Genomic DNA, 17,704 nt, shown 5'->3' on the forward strand with positions numbered 1-17,704 from the left:
TACCAGGTTGGTTTTGAGAGTTAAAAAGAAATATTCATACTTCAGAATCCAATTATTATTTTTTGTCCTTAATTTCTAATGTGATCTGAAATCCTAGTTTTATAAAGGCAGCCTACTTTTCTGTTAATGGTAATCTTAAATTTCAGCTTCCAAAGATTCATAGCAGAGTAGTATATTGAGTGCTACCTTTTGAAGGATGTAGGGAGAAAGTCATAAACTTAAATGAAATACTATAGCAGGTACGATGTTTTGGCTAGAGAAAAAAAATGTATAATAGAGGTGGTATAATATTTTAAAATGAAAATTATAAGAAATATGATTAACAACAATACTGGAGGCTTTGAGTGTTTTGTATTATTATACAGCTGTATAGGTTAGCAAATAAATTACTTAACCCTGTTTTGCATACTTAAGCCTAGGCAGCATGGAATTCAATATTGGTAATTCAAAGGTATATTTTATTGAAAGGAAGAGCTATAACTATACCTAATAGCATTTATATCTATAAAGAAATTTGCAACCCTGAGAGTCAAAGCATAATGTGAGATTAGTGTCTGTGGTGGGAGAAACGAAAATGGATCTTATGTTAGCAGTATTATAAACCTCATGATCAGATGGTAGACTTAGAATATGGTGCTGTTTTAATACAGATTATTTGATTTAAACTATAATGTCTGTACTTTGGGTCTTCAAAATGCAGAAAGGGATCCCTTGGCCCCATCATGCAAGTTGAAATATATATAGTTCTATGGAAAGTAGTTTTGGAGTGCTGAAGGAACTTACAGATAAAATATCTGAGAAACCATAGAGAGCAAGTACCAAAAGAAAGAGTTCATTCTGCTTTTCAAAAAGTAAAAGAGGAATAGATTTGAGAAATAGTTTTGTTGTTGATTTTCATCAAGATTGTAGAGTACATTTTCCAGATGTGTGGTTTGTGAAGATTTAAAAAGCTATAAGGAAAAACACTTTTATTAGAATAAATCATATTAAATATCCATCCACCCCCCCCCCCCCGTTTTATATGGTTAGCCACACTGGTAAGTCAAATGCTATAGGTATAGTATAAACATAGTGTAACTAAATTCCATATTAGGAACTAAAATTTGAACTGGTTAAAATTAAAAGTAAAAAATGGATATGTAACCAGTTGAATAATAGAAACAGAAGCATTCAATGGCTTGGAAATACTCTTGAGGGAGATTCTAATGGAGAGCCACAGGATTCTGTCTTTGTGTCTAATTTTAACAAGGATGACAGAATCAAGAGAAAAGATTATCTCAAACACTGACCTGAAAACAAAACAAATTAACAATAGTTACAAATAAGTTCTGCTCTTAGGCTTAAATACACATCCAGCCAGTTCAGAAGAAGCAGTGTATGATAGCGAATACTTGATTTCATCAGTTTATCTGATAAGATTTTAGAGTTCAGGTGAGGAGGTGGGGATGAGGAAGAGATGAAATTAGCCAATGTGTTTGCTAAAAACTTTCAACCTACTCTTAAACTTTGGCATCTTATACTTAGACATGATAGCTCCTATCAAATATTTGAAGAACTGTCTTGTAAGAGAGGACTAGAAGAGTTCCAGGAAGGAAGATTTGTCTACCTGTGAAATGGGCTTCCTCAGTGGGTGTCTCATCAGCTTTCATCATTGCTAGTATTTAAACCAAGGTTGAACACCTATCAGTACTATAAAAGGGACTGCAGTGTTGATGGAACCTTGAATTACATGGACACTGCAAGTGTCCTTCAGGCTTTAATGTCTGTTGTGTTATTTCTTTTTTAATAGAAATTCTCTTTCATTGAACACTGCAGAAATTACAGTAGGAGGAAGTAATAGGGTATAGAGGCATGAGCACCAGACTGTCCTATTTCTTTTATTTTCTAAAAGCACCCAGTGCATTAGCACAGTATGGGCTGTTAGTGAATGTTGAATGGATGGACTTATTGTCACTTGGGTTCAGAATTTTAGCTCTTTCACTAACCAGCCATTGAATTTGAGCATTTCATTTAACTTTTATATCTGTTAACTAATCTATAAAATAAAGAGAGTTGGAATAGATGACTCTGTAAATTTCTTCTATCTCTAACATTCTATCTGACAGATTTGTTTACTCTTCTTGAAGCAATTCTGAGCTTTGATAAATTGATAAAAAACATACTGGTGGTACTCTTGGAAGACAGCTATGATATTCTGGATTTATTTATTTTTTTAAGTTTTTGTGATTTTAACTGAGAATGGTCCTTTTATAAGAATTTAGAGTTTTTTTGCTATTGGGCCCTAGTCTTTAAACTTAGAAGAAGAGGCAGAAATGACTCTTGAAGAAGCCTTTTGAAATAAAAAAACACTTTCTAGAATTGAATAGATTTTTTTAAATGATTTTTGATGATAAAATATTACTGAGACACTTTGAGTTTTAGGGCTGGCTAGTATCTGTAACTTTTCTGAAAACAACCCCTCCCCGCCAGTTTCACAGAATTTTTCAAAGTTATGGAGATTATTGGTAAATAAAATTTTATGTTTTCATTACTTTTTATACTCCTCCCTAATAATATCTATTAGATCCAATATATGGTTAATATTAAAGTCATTCTAATATATTATTTTCTCAGATTACAGAATTAAATTTAATAACTAAGAAAATTCCATTCTTGTAACATTTTCCGGTTTACAGTTCTTTCAACCATATCATTTGATTCACATAATTACTAGTGAAGTAATTAGGGGAGGATTTTTACTCCCCTTTTTATAGATAAGAAACAATCTTAAGAGGTTAAATGGCCTTAGATCATGCAGCTAGTCAGTGAGGACCTGGAATTAGAATTTAGATCTTCTGACAGTATACTAGTCAGTACACTTTTCTTCTGCATCACATTGCCTCTGTCTAGCACCTGTATATTACTAATTGATGAAATTATAGTGCGTTAAATTGTTTCTTGATACTTCACAGCTGGCAGACACACCAAAATCTGAAAGATATGAGCATGTTCTGGAGGCATTAAATGATTACAAGACCATGTAAGTTGATTTATTTTGTGTATCCCTATGAGGGAGACATTTAGTAAGTATAAGGAATAATGGCATTGTTTAAGGTTTGTGGGTTTGGTGTTTAGAACTAGTACAAACCATTTTAAACTTTTTAATGTCCTGTTTTTTAGTCCGAGTAAATAGTGATTCTCAAGGGTTGGAGAAGGGAAAAGCAATCCTCTGGGAATGGTGATTGAGAGGCAGACAAATTCTTAGGAATTTGGCCTATTCAGTTGAAAAACATATTCAGTGATGACTTGTTTTTATAATGCAGTCTCCTGAAAATAAAATCTTAGCTGGTGGGAAAATGTTAAATGATAGTGGAAAATACTGTAGAGCATATTGGTTTTAAAATGATTATGAGATCTTCTAAGATTTTAAGATTAGTTATTGTCAACAGTTAGAGAAAAGTAGTATTAGTACTAAATTTTTGATAATTGGTTATTGTTTGATATATTCTTGTATGGGCTTTCCTTTTTTTAAAAAAAGTCTACATTTTAAAAAAACACTTAAAAATTGCAATAGAAAAAAAATTTTTTAAGTGTTCATGCTGGCTGTAACCAACCATTGAGTTATTTTATAAAATTTTTGTTTCTAACAAGTTGCTTCTTTTGAACTGGACAACATTCCCTCCTTAAAAATGTCATAATACTAGTGCCTAGCTAGATACTTAGGCCAGTTAAAAAAGCCATAAAGTGCCTGAGCAGTTACTGTACTGGTAAAAAGTACTTTACGGGATGTGAATTCTGTAATCCAATTTAGGGTACCAGAAATAATACATCTATTCCTATTATGATAGAAATATTAGCTCCCATTTCTCAAACCTGCGTAACAGTGGAAGAATATTCCAAGCAATTTGGTGTGTGGTTCCTCAGGTTAGGCAGGGCCTAGTAGAACGAAGGTAGGTGAGGTGTTTTGGAGTAGGGAGCCTGAGGACTTTGGGAAACAGTCATGAAACACATTTTTCAGAGACCTAAACCCAGACGGAAATAACTTTTCCCTGCTCCATGTTATTTCCAATTCTGGAACTGACATACTGGAGACTCCTTTTATTTTTTGAACCTCTCATACTGGGTCCCCTTTTCCATTCTTAACAGCTGTTACTTTCTGACTAGGTTTCTCCCCTCACAGATCCACTCTGAAATAGAATTCTTCTTTTCCTAAACCTTTCTTGAAATCTTTTAAACAGATGACACTGAAAAATGGAAAAGCACATTTTAGGACTAAAAAAAGACCATGCTTTACTCTTCTTCCTTTAAAAAGTTAGAAGTGGACATGTGCTCTTCTCTTCTGATTCTTTCCCTCCCTCCTTACTCCTTCATTATATCCTACTATGGAGTGGCTCTGGAGCAGATAAGAATCAAGGAAAGGAAAGCAAAGAGAAAGAATGAGTTTTTATAGTATTGGGTGGACTTTCATGTATAAAGGCTTTACATCTGAAAGTTATGAGTTAGGGTCTGCCATGTATATGTGTTCAGTTTTTAAATTTTTAGTTAATTTTTTTAAAAATTTAGGTTTATGTCTGGGAAAGAAATAAAGAAGAAGAAGCATTTGTTTGGGTTGCGAATTCGTGTTCCTCCTGTGCCACCAAATGTGGCTTTCAAAGCAGAGAAAGAACCTGAAGGAACATCCCATGAATTTAAAATTAAAGGCAGAAAGGCATCCAAACCTATATCTGATTCAAGGTAAAAGTGATCTGTGGCTTAGTTTTTCTCTTTAGCTTATTTGTAACTAAAAATGTGTTATTTAGTCTCATTAGTATATTTGAAAGTACAAGTGGTAGTTACCTTGATTTGTTTTCCTGTTTATAATTTCTTGCTTAGACAAGGTACAAAGAGTTAATTTAATTTAGATGTTTATTTATTTATTTTAGATCTTAGGCTTTCCAGGAATAAGTCCTGTTGATTTTGTTAGCAGACAGTTTAAGTACTGGCCTGTATATTTGTTTGTTCATTTCTCATTCATCCATCCATCCATCCATCCATCCATTCATTCCATTTATCAAGCATCTTATTATGTAAGTGCTGGAGATATAATAACAAGACAGACTTTGTTTTTGCCCTGATGGTATTAATAGTATAGTGGGAAGGAAAGGTGATAAACAAAAGAATTTCAGGTCATGTTAGGCCATCTTGGACATAGCATATGGGTGTAGATTGTTCTGGGATGGATATAGGTAAAGCAGTCTACTTTTAAAGAAGGAAGCTTAAGGAGAGCCTATTTAAGATGATACTTAAGCTGAAATTCAAAGAATGAGACAAACAATGTGCAGAACAAAGGGAAGAGTACTGCAGGTGGTGGAAATAATAAGTATGAAGGCTGTGAGGCATGTTTTAGGAACTCACAGACTAGCAGGGGATGAATGAGGGCTAGAGAGCAGGTGTTGGAAAGTTGGGTGGGACTTGATCTTTAGAGTCGTGTAGGTCTCCTAAGGAGTTCGGATTGTTTTTAATGATGAGGAGCTATTTAAAGATGTAAGCAGACTGAATTATCCTTTAAAAAGACATCTTTGTATGCTCTTTGGAGAATGGATAGGTATAGAGGTAAGAATAGAAGCAAAGGAAACGAAGACTGCTGCAGCTGTATAGGTGAAAGATTGTCTGAGTAGTGCTATCAGTCAAATGGAGAGAAAATAGATTTAAGATCTCTGTTGGAGGCAGAATTTATTGACTTTACTAATGAATTAAATTTATGAAAACGGAGGAGTGAAGAAGTTATATAATGCTCTGATTTCTGGCTTGAGTAACTGGTGGGTGGTGATTATCTGTTATCAAGCCCTGCAAGAGCAGATTTGGCAAGGTGAGTGAAGCATTCTTCTGTCTCATACTAATTGAATTTGAGGTTTTTACAAGGGATATCTAAGTGATGATGGTGTTAGATATAGACTTCTGGGTCTGTAAGTCAGGAGTTCCTGAGAGGTCAGGGCACATGATACAAATTTGGAAGCTGATTTATAAGGCCATGAAAATGAATGAAATTTCCTAGGAAGCAATAGCTGGGGTGGGGAGGGAGTTACTGTGGCCCCAAATAATGCCCTGTTATCATTTGGAGATTTGGAAGAGGTGAAATAAACAAGAGAGACTAAAAAGAATGATCAGTGAGATAGGAGGAAGCCGAGAAAGTTTGGTGTTTTTGAAAACCAAGAGAAAGGGAAGTGTTTCAAGAAAGATTAATGTATTAAACAGTATTGAATGCTGCTGAGAAGTGGATTTAAGATGAGAGAAAAATGTTTATTGCCAAAGATAGTATTCTGTTATTAGTGACCTTAACAAAAACAGGGGTTTTTGTTTTGTTTTGTTTTGTTTTGGAGAGGAAAGAATAGAAGTCAGATTGAAGTGGGTTAAGGTATGATTGAATCCAGCACTACTCAATTAACATGTCAAAACTGGGCTTTTTCTACTAATAAAAGGGGCATATAGGCAGATTCAAAATAATGATGATAATAAAGGAAAAGTGGAAAATAGGAAAGGAAATCTTTAAGAAATCTGAATGAGAAGGGAGAAAGTAGAAAGGGAGGGCATGTGTCAACAGCACTCCAAAGTAGTTTTATTGTGAAGAGAGGTAGACAAATGGAAGCTGAAGAGGGGAAGGAAGTACTCAAGTGATGGCTTTTTAATAGATGGAAAATTAATTGGAAGCTATCTTTATATACTGGTAGGAGTGATCCAGTGGAGAAGAGAGAGGGAAGGTAATTGAAGATATCTTAAAGTCCTTGAGAAACTAAAAGGGAAGGGATTTAGAACATAAATATGTTTTTGATAGGACTTTTTGATAGGACTTACACCCTTTTGTTGAAATTGGGTGAAAATGGCTACAGATGCTAGTTCTGTTAGAGATTTAGAAGATGACTGAAGTTACTGCTTAGTAGCTTCTATTTTCTCAAAGAAATACTGAGGTGTGAAGAATGGCTGAGAGGATTGTGCAGAGAGGGAAATTTAAGGAACAAATAAAAGGTATGAGATAGTCATCTTGGAGGGTAAGAAAAGGTAAATTACAGTGTTTCATATCCATTTGAATTTGTAATAAAGTAGATACTGCTTTCAAGTTTTTTTTCCCTAAAGGAAAGCATACTTATTCTTAGCACTTTCAGATTTTATCATTAACCCTTTGCTATCAGTTGCCCATTTTATGAATTAGAAAAAAGGTTTACACAAATTTTCTCATTCCTGTCATATTAATAAGATACTCCATCTATGTTAGCTATCAGGTTTTCATTTGATGCCACCAGGAAATGGTTCAGCTTTCGTTAAAGGCATTGTTTATTCCTTCTGGGTCCTATATATGCATTGGTACTTTTAATCTGAGAGTACTTTCTTTAGTCCAAGAGACCTCTATAAATGTTGATTATCTTTCAAAAAAAAAATGTATACCCCATCTACCTTATCCTTGAGAGTTTTGATTATAGTTCTAGTTAAGCTTTTTTCCTCTAGTTCCCCAACTTTCTCCTTCCTTGTACTTTCCCAACTTTAGTTTGGTGTCTGAGTAGTTGTTTTCTAGTTTTCTCCATTTACCTCTTTCTAGCCTATTATATAGTAGTATTCCTCCTTTTCCATGTTTTAAAATTAATTTTTCCTGGGTGACTTTCTTATAGCACTGAATTATTAGCCTGCTTGTATACACCTTTGTCAACTTCTAACTATACTGTGAACCCCTTAGCACAGGGAAGATCTTTGTATTCCTATTATCTGATACCCCTTTTCTATGGTGGATAATGTTTGTTGAATAAATGAAGTAGATGTTCTGTATGTTGATATTTGTCCTTTCTTTTTTTCCTTTCTGTTAATTAGAGATGTCCTTGACTATTGCTTTTTCCCCCTTCCTAATGGTTGACATTTACTTTCATGTCTCAAAAATGGTTTTCTAGAGCTTTCTGATTGTGTCTTTTGAATGACTCCCTGCCTGATATGAATTCCTTCCTCTATACTCTGCCACCCTGGGCTTCATTCTCTGATAAACATCATTCAAGAAGATAGATAGATAGATAGATACTCATTTCTAAAGGCAACCTGTGTTTATAGCTAAAATATTTTAATACAGACACTGGCTCCACATGGGTAACTATTAAATTTGTAATCACTTTTAGTAATAAATTCTTGAAAGATCTCCCAAATACCCACATAGTAACAACCTAAACTAAGAAATCTTCCATCCAGTATAGTAGTCTGCTTTTGTTTTTGCTTTTTAACTTTAAGATGCTATATATTTTTCAAAGATGCTATATATTTTTCAGAATTGTAGTAAAGAGAACACTTTTTCTTAAACCTTTCATACATAAATATTTCTCAAGAAATGTATATTTAAATTGAAATGTATTATCTATGCACTTGACTAAACTTGTAGATTCAACTTTAATTTTTTATATTACCATTAATATAAAAAAAGTATAACCTAATTATTATGTAAGTAGGGTGTATATTATACATTGTCTTTTTATTTTCTTTATGCAGAGATTAAATACATAATGGTTTTATATTTCAGGGAAGTAAGCAATGGCATAGAAAAAAAAGGAAAGAAAAAATCTGTAGGTCGTCCACCTGGTCCATATACAAGAAAAATGATTCAGAAAACTGCTGAGCCACCTTTGGTAAGAGGATGTGTTAATATATGTTTTCAGAGAGGAAAGAAGCTTGAAATTAACTGAAAAATGAGTATCTTTTCCAGTTTCTTCAGAATCATGCTTTAAATGTTACTTTTTATTTTCCAGGATAAGGAATCAATTTCAGAGAATCCTACCTTGGATTTACCTTCTTCTATAGGGTAAATAGAAAGTTATTTTTTCCTATCCTAGGAATTTTCTTTTGGGGGAAAATGAGTATTTCTATTGTTATGTAATATAGTCGTTATACCATTTAAATTTTTTTGTCTCAGGAGAACTGAGGGAACTGCACATACATCTAATACCTCAGATGTGGATTTCACGGGTGCTTCCAGTGCAAAAGAAACTACCTCGTCTAGCATTTCCAGGCATTATGGGTAGATATTTTATATTCTTATTCCTTACTAATTTTCTTCTAGATAATTTTTTCTTTGTAATGATTAAATACATTCTTAGCATTTGAAAGTGATACAAGTATGCCTTTGAGTGTTTAAGAAGCAATCTATATGTAGATTCCTTAGGTTGTTAATATTTATCAGGTCATTTTGCTGTGTACACAGAAAAGAGGTATAATGGTGTTTATAGGTTATATTCTTTTCCCTGAGACCTTTTTATACTTATAATATTTAGGTATGCCTTGCTTTAGGAAGACTTTTCTTTTTTTAAATATCTGAATCAGACATGCACATCCTTTTGTTACTAAAAAGATCTTAAACTCAGGATTTCTATCAGTAGCAGACTTCTCAAATATTTTAGTTAACCTGATTTTTTAGAAGGATACCTCTATTAAAGATATGTCAGTTATGAGAAGATAGTTTGCAAGTTTTTATACTTCCCTTAGTTTAATTTTTGTCCACAATTTAGAAACTGCTCATGTAAATCATACAAAAGTCAGAGTATTAAAGAGCTTAAAATGTAACTTATTTTTTAATGAATTGTGTAGAATAATGTGAACTGTTTTGGCCTCTTATCCAAGCACTTTGCTAATCTTCCTTTATACATTGTCTTATTTAATTCTTAAAACAATCTTTTGAGTTGTAGGTCTTGTTACTTCCATTTTAAAGATGAAGAAACTAGAACTTGAGAGAGTTTTAAGAAACATGCCCAGACTAGCATGTTTATTAACAAGCATAAGAGAGCTGGGATGTTGAGTTGAGCAGTGTGATTGTAATTTTTGAATTTAGCTATTCAATTTAGATATTCAAATTAAATGTAAATTTGAATTTAGCTATTAGGCTATATTCTCCCCTTGTTATAAGGTTATAAAATCATTGAATTTCTGAGTCAAAAAGGACCTCAGAGATGATCTAGTTCTACCCCCCCACTTGACCTCTTCACAGAAGAGAAGACAGAGGATATGAGATTTGAATTTGGCCAATATCATAGAGCTAGATTCAGGGTACCCTGATTTCTAGTTTATGTTTATTCCAGTTCATTACATTACTTCACTAGCCCTAGAACTGGTAATAAGAGAACATTTATTCTAGTTCTACCATCTTTTTAAGCACATGGAACAATGTTGTATATAAAGTAGGTGCTTATTAAGTATTTACTGCATTGAATGAGTGAATGAACTGTCTTCTTTTTAATGATAAGACTGTTGACGATTTCTGACTAATATGAATAGGCCTCTTCTTGGTAAGAATATGTCTCATTGGCCTCGTAATTAAAAACTTCCTCTGATTCTTTTAAGCTTAATAGTACATTGTTAAGGAAGAAAAGCTCTTCAAAGGTCAGCCCCAAGAAGGTGATGGAATCTAACGAAGGCGAGTGATAATCCATTTATAAAAATAGCATGTATTGTTTTCGTTTGGCTGATTTTTATGTCAGCAAGGGTATATACTTACAGTAGAGTGATAGAAAAAAAATCTGAGAATATATTGTTTGGGCAAGATAAGCTTTATAAACTCAGTAGACAGTTAATGACCTTTCTTGTTCCATAGATTATCTGACTCCAGAAAAAGAACTCGTACAGGAAGATCTTGGCCTGCTGCAATACCACATTTACGGAGGAGAAGGGGTCGTCTTCCAAGAAGAGCACTCCAGACTCAGAACTCAGAAATTGTAAAAGATGATGAAGGCAAAGAAGATTACCAATTTGATGAACTCAACACAGAGATTTTGAATAACTTAGCAGATCAGGAGTTGCAACTCAATCATCTAAAAAACTCCATTACCAGTTATTTTGGTGCTGCAGGTAGAATAGCATGTGGTGAAAAATACCGAGTATTGGCTCGTCGGGTGACACTTGATGGAAAGGTGCAGTATCTTGTGGAATGGGAAGGAGCAACTGCATCCTGACTGTAGGACTGAACATTATGTTCACTGCACTCTCATTTTCTGTAGGTACAGTTCAAAGCCCTAAAGGATAAAGGAGTCTGGCTTTTACTATCTTTCTTAAAAAAAAAAAAATCAAAAAAAAATTCACAAAAGGAGATGATGCTAGCCTTAACATGTACCTGTCAATGTTATGGATATTGTCATAAAAAGATATCTTTTAAAAATCAGAACAGAGACTTAATTTTTTAAATCTTAAGATTTGTAGAATGTTTCTAGGATAGGATATTAAAAATGATTCAGATCCATGCATGGTGTTAGATAATTTTTCTAATTATTCCATTGAGTCAGTTTTTGTGATTAGTGGTTATCAGATCAAACAGATCATGTAGATAGATATAGCACAAGTATTTGGAGAAACGTTGTCTGTTTTGTTGCCAAAATGTTGGAAAAAATTTATTTCAATACCTTTCAGATTTCATAAAGTGCAGTGTATATAATGCCTACTAAAAGACTGTAAAATATTGAAATTTTCTTTCAAGCAAAGTGTAAAAAATATATTGAGCCTGTAAATTGCTCTGTGACTAGACTTCATTGTCGTCTTAATATATTCTTTGCATGTGCATATATATACACAGGTGTGTATATATATGTGTGTGATTATGTGACCTATGCAATACAAATTATGGGAATGGGCAGCTTTGGAGTATATATCCCATAATTCTTTTTTCAGGAATAGTTGCAGTATTTACACAGCAGCATTTCTTCTCAGGCTTTTATTGGGTGCTGTTGCTTGCTATGTATGAAGAGAAATGTGTCAGACAAGTTTAAAGTTTAGTGTGTTCTGAAGAAGGGTGTGAACAACAGTGTTCATGGGCTTTTAGAATGCTTTTCACTTTCAGTCCTTGTAACTCAGCTGTTCAGTACCTAAAACCAATTCAAATAATATGAACATTATCTCCTACTAGAAGTAACGTTTTCAAGTTTTCATGGCACATTTGATTGTAAATGTCTCTCAGTTTTAACAGTAAGTCTATAGGAGTCCCGTGAAGATTCCTGAAATGTCTGTAGTAAATGTTAGTCATGTTGAATAAGTGTAGTATGAACAAAGTATTTTATTGCACAGGGTTAACAAACAGTATGGTGCCTGACAAGGCTACTACTGTTTTATTACAACATTACCTCTTGTTTTTATAAAATGTACCAAGATTTAAATTGATAACTTTATTTTACATGTAAAAAACCAGTTTCTTTTATCACCAGTGTTAGAGTTGTCTTCTGTTTCTTTTTGTTTTGTTTTGTTTGTTTGTTTTCTTTTTTAGCCAAAGAGTAAACAGAAGAATATTCTTATTTTGGTGGCTATTCATTTTACTCTTAAAAGTGATTGGTGGATTTTGCCTAAAAATTGGGGAATTTGCCGCCAAAATGAAAAATATGTAAAGTGTAGTGGTTACAGAGCGGTAAAAATGTGGGTTAGTACTTATTTATTCCATTGATTGATTATTTGACTGTTTATAAAGAAAGTTGCTTTATTTCTTTAAACATCTTCAAAAGATGACCTTTTCTTGTCACATTATAGCCAAAAGAAGCAGAGAACTTCGTTGTCCTGCATTTGGTTCCTGGTTGGCCAGGTATAAATGAGCTTTACAAAAGTGCAAATTAAAAACTGTCACTTCTGTTTACCTCCACCAAAACTTGATTTTCCCCTAGCTATTAATTTAACGTTGCCTTTCCTGCAGCTGCAATATTTTGAATAACACACAGAGTTTGTGTTGATTTTGAATGTTTGTTTATATCTAGGGGTAATGGAAAATGTAAATCCCGTGTAACCTTATTCACTCCACCTGTATCATATTATTTCATTTTCCCCAAAGTCCTTTAATTCTAACTGAACACCAGCAGTATTTTAGTAATTCTTTCTTTAGTATACCTGGAAGATGATTTATTAAGCTGAACTGTCTTTAGACGTAATTATTGTGAATGTCTGTTTTATTTTATCATGGTGGTTCCACATGGCTCTGATGTTCAGTTTGTATTTTTGGAATTGCTTTACTTAGAATTAAAACAGACCAACATTAAATGTGTGTATTTTTTAAAGAGCTAATGAGTTTTGCTTCTGTATTTGCTTGAAAATACACACTGATGCAGTAAATGACTGCTTTAATTTAGCCAAGGAGCTAAGGATTTTCCAATTCCATTGTAAATATGTTCACTTGAATTAATCTTTATAAAACTTGGCTCTCATTTTCCACTTGTCCCTCAAATAATCTTAATAATTATTGTATGTTCATCTAAAATGATCCTCTAAAAAATAATGTTTTGTCAGCTTGTACACTTCCTACTTGGAAGACAGTATATCTCCCTCTATCTACCTTGTCCCCCAAATTCAAAAATTTCGGACTTTTCAACTATGTTTTTTCCTTTTTGCTTATATAGAAGGTGTCAGGTTCACATCAAAGTATTTTGGGTTTTTTTCCTTAAGAGCTTTGCCCCTAGACTATAGAAGGAGAAGATGTAAAAATAGTATGCCTTACTCTTCTTAATTACATTTTTATTCAAAACAAATACATTTTCATAAATATCCTGATAATAAATGATAAGTATGGATTCTTATATGATCTGACTAGATCAGAATATGAGATTATCAGAGTTATTTTATAAATTCTCATGTAGGAGTGATGAAGTCCGATCTTGCCTAGTCATCTTTTGTTACTAAATATTTAACAAATTAGTGCTCACTGATGTGTGATTTGAGGGTACCTCTCCCCTTATATTTTGCAAGTTATGTCCAACTGTAAAAGTTTGGTTTCTATTGTGTATATATTCAGAAGATTTCTTTTACCAGCTTGGAGGTAAAACTAATTCTTCTGAACTACTTGGTTGAGTTTCTGCCAGGTACTATTAAGTTTTGGTTGGAGCATTCTCTGACTTGCATAGTTCTAGCAGACCGTTTGTTATATAATGTGGTTCTAGAGTTGTTCGAATGAGGATATGATGGCAAAGGAAGATGCAACTTTGGGAAATAGTTTTTAAAAAAATGCCCTGTGTAATGTGGGTAAGTTTTCCTCTTTAAATTATTATATTTGAGTACTTCTACAAATATCCACTCCCAAAAGTCTCCTTTGGTTTCTTCTGTGGCAGTCATCTTCTTTCCTCAGGAAAATAAAAACTTGACAGTTAAATGTAAAGAAAGAATTTTATCTGGTCATGGATTCTTTTCTAATTAGTAGCAGTTAAGAAACCAGATGTCAGACTGATAAAAGTTTAGATACAGGAGAAGCTATGAAAGCAAACTGATTGGCTCTCTGAATATCAACAAAGAGAATGGGAGTAAGTACAATATTTGTAATTTTTAATTATATCAAAATGTCTTAGAGCAATATCTAGATTAAAATATTATACTGTCTTTATGTTTAAAATCAGATTTATGACTTATGACTGCAAATAAACTAGCTCACTCTATTTTTCTTCCCTCACTTCTCCACAATAAAATCCCTCTTTGCTTGCTCCCCTGGCATTTTCTCTTTGTTAGAGATGATGAGTATTAAAACTGTATGCTTAGTAATAGTAATTCCTCACTTTTGCGGCATCTTCAAGGAATGTGATATCTCATTCAAGAAAATTCCACTGGATTTAAACAAATAAACAAATGAACAAAACCTTCATAGATGATAAAATGTACTTACTGGATAAAACAAAAACGTATCTTATTCAAAATCATTAGTCTAATTTTTGTTCCTTGTATTTACCAAAAGATACAGTCTTTTATCTTTTTTCTTTCCATGCTTTCACTCAGTGAGGGTGATACAATCTCAGAACAGACACAGATTGGTTCATGGGGGGCAGAAGGCAGAAAAAGTCTTAGATAATGGTTTGTGGCCCTCTGAAACTCAACTCTATGCAACGAATATATATATATATTTTTAAGATTTTATTTATTTATTTGAAAGACGGAGATCACAAGTAGGCAGAAAGGCAGGTGGAGAGGGAGGGAAGCAGGTTCCCCACTGAGCATATAGCCCGATTCGGGGCTCGGGCTCGATCTTGTGACCCTGGGATCATGACCTGAGCTGAAGGCAGAGGCTTTAACCCACTGAGCTACCCAGGCACCCCTATGCAACAAAAATCTTATTCTTAGTATTTGATTACTTTCATTGAGTTTTCTTACATATCACAGGAGTAGCACTGACATTGAATTCATGGAACAAAGTATATGCAAGATCTGTACTACAAAACTATGGCAGATAACTTTTAAAATTTGGAGGGCTCTGTTCAATCTTGAAGTCACAGTGTGAGTAGTCTGCAATGCCTGTTAGCTTCTGCTGTCTCCCTTGTGGATGTTTATGTTTGATCCTTAGTGCTTTTGTGTGTAGCCTAGGCTTGGGAATTAAAAAAAAAAGTAGCTTACATTTGAGTTCTACCATGTTTATTCAACCCATCATTATGTCAAGTGCTGAAAAGAAATGTTGACAATATCTCAATGAATAATATCTAGCAGCTAATTAAGTTTGTCGTATTAAGCGGAAGTTAAAAGTAAGCTGACCTAAAACAGTTCTTTTTTTTTAAATTTAATTTTTTTATGTTCTAAAATTGTTTATGCACTAAAAACAATTCTCTAGGAAATCAAGTTTTTCAGATGTTTTGAAAGTCTTTTTAATTTAATTACATAATAATTATAGTGTTTCTATAAATTAGTAATTTGCATATGTACTTTTAGATCCGTAACAATTTAAGTAAATAAAGTACATTAAATTAAATAAATTACTCAAAATGGGGTTGTAAATTTAAGTTAAATATTAATAGCATCTAGTATAAATTAACGAAGGATTATGATTAATATTGTTTTGGTCGTTAATTGACCTCATGCATATTTATCTTTAATACTGTTAGTGGAATGTAAGGGAATTTTGCCTGTACAGAATTTGAGACGAAAACAAGATTTTATGGGGTGCCTAGGTGGCTCAGTTGGTTAAGCATCTGATTCAATTTCAGCTCAAGTCAGGATTTCAGGGTTATGACATCAAGCTTGAGATTGAGCCCTGTGTCAGGCTCTGCACTAAGTATGGAGTCTCCTTGAGATTCTCTCTCCCTCTCTGCCTGCCCCCTGCCCCCATACCCACTTACACTCTCTCCCTCTCTCTCAAATAAGTTAAAATCTTAAAAACAAGATTTTGTGAGAATTTGGGTCGCCTTTGCAAAAAATATAAAGCTGGCTTAGATATCTGTGAAGTTAAACTTTTCCTTGAAGATGAAGCATATTGAAGAGGGTTTTGGAAAAGAAGGTCTATTAGCTCATTTTAGATTTGTGGAGGCAGTTTGGTTCCTGTATTCTTTTATTACCAAATCTCTAACAGAATCCAAGAGCAGATCTATAAGAGGTCTGTTTTTTTCTTTGTATTATAAATTTGCATAACCTGGCATTTTAGACTTTCTGTGTTATTTTTATCTTTGGATGTAAAGTTTCCAATGAAGAATTTTGTATCAGAAACTAATTCTTGATACCTCTTTATAAGCTATAGTTTGTTCTTTAAACAACTTTTGTTTTTCTTTTTTAAGATATTTCTTTATTTGCCAGAGAGCACAAACGGGGAGAGGCAGGGAGAGCTGGCTGGATCCCAGGACCCTTGGGATCATGACCAGAGCCGAAGGCAGATGCTTAAACAAATGAGCCGCCCAGGTGCCCCCTTTAAGCAATTTTAAACCATTAAATGAGACCAGAAATATTTAAAATGCCATTTTATTGAAGATTCTTCTAGAAGTATTAAGTGCTTTATGTGTTTAAAACACTGTCTTTAGCATGTTTACCTTTTCCTAATTACTGAGAGATTGTGAACATTTATTTATTTTATGTTGCTATAGTATGGTGGTACTCTGAGTGGTCTGGATGTGGGTTGGGGAATCAGTCTTAGGCTAGGTGGTGCTTTTATATTATGCTTGTTAGCTTTACATCTATCATCTGTGGCAGTGCCCGTGTTAATAAACCACATTTATTCACAGTGCATTGAGTGGCCTTCTCCCACCTAGCTTCTAAACATTAATTTGCTGTAGAATGGAAAAAAATTAAGCAGGGTTTTCTGGAACAAAAAGATAACCCCATAAATAGAATTTTAAACTTCACTTTTACCCAAGTTCTGTTTTTTTTCTTTCAGTGAGTTTTCAAGAATGATTTCCTTTGGAAAAGTAGCTGGCTTTTTTTTTTTAAGATTTTATTCATTTATTTGACAGACAGAGATCACAAGTAGGCAGAGAGGCAGGCAGAGAGAGAGGAAGGGAAGCAGGCTCCCTGCTGAGAAGAGAGCCAGATGTGGGACTTGATCCCAGGACCCCAGGACCCCAGGATCATGATCTGAGCCGAAGGCAGAGGCTTTAACCCACTGAGCCACCCAGGCGCCCCAGTAGCTGGCTTTTTAAATAGTCATTACTCAAAAGAATTTCTCATTTTGTTTTTTTACTTGCTTCCTATTTTATAATGTGTAAGTGGTTGAGATTTTTAGAAATCTGAAAACGGAGTAGGTGAAATAAGACTGTAATGTAGTCTAGAGTAGGTTGATTCTTTTGTGCCTCTCTAATCGATTTTCAGATTACCTTAAGATAGCAAAAACTTCTTGGAAAACATAGCACCATTGTTTTCTATTAACTAGTAAGTAGAATAAGATAAAAGCAAAATTGCAATACAAAAAATATTATGGGGTGCCTGGGTGGATTAAGCCTCTGCCTTCGGCTCAGGTCATGGTCTCAGAATCATGGGATCAAGCTCCATGTTGGGCTCTCTGCTTAGCAGGGAGTCTCTTTCCCCCTCTCCC

General features: G+C 33.8%; 1 protein-coding gene across 6 annotated transcripts in view; it reads left to right on the top strand.

Annotated features, from left to right (window-relative positions):
- Positions 1-13,000, top strand: part of MTF2 (metal response element binding transcription factor 2) — a 60,279-nt gene extending 47,279 nt beyond the window's left edge. For 5 of the 6 annotated variants that reach the window (XM_082688715.1, XM_082688718.1, XM_082688717.1 and 2 more), the window contains 6 exons: positions 2,952-3,019; positions 4,543-4,713; positions 8,507-8,612; positions 8,733-8,785; positions 8,897-9,001; positions 10,568-13,000. In XM_082688715.1, the coding sequence (XP_082544841.1) occupies positions 2,952-3,019; positions 4,543-4,713; positions 8,507-8,612; positions 8,733-8,785; positions 8,897-9,001; positions 10,568-10,925 (861 nt within the window). In that variant the 3' untranslated portion in view covers positions 10,926-13,000. The remainder of the gene's footprint in view (positions 1-2,951; positions 3,020-4,542; positions 4,714-8,506; positions 8,613-8,732; positions 8,786-8,896; positions 9,002-10,567) is intronic. The other variant, XM_082688716.1, reaches the window with a different exon arrangement.
- The last annotated feature ends 4,704 nt before the right edge of the window (positions 13,001-17,704 follow it).

This window comes from Mustela nivalis (genome assembly GCF_964662115.1).
Source record: "Mustela nivalis genome assembly, chromosome: 10".
Classification (NCBI taxonomy): domain Eukaryota; kingdom Metazoa; phylum Chordata; class Mammalia; order Carnivora; family Mustelidae; genus Mustela; species Mustela nivalis.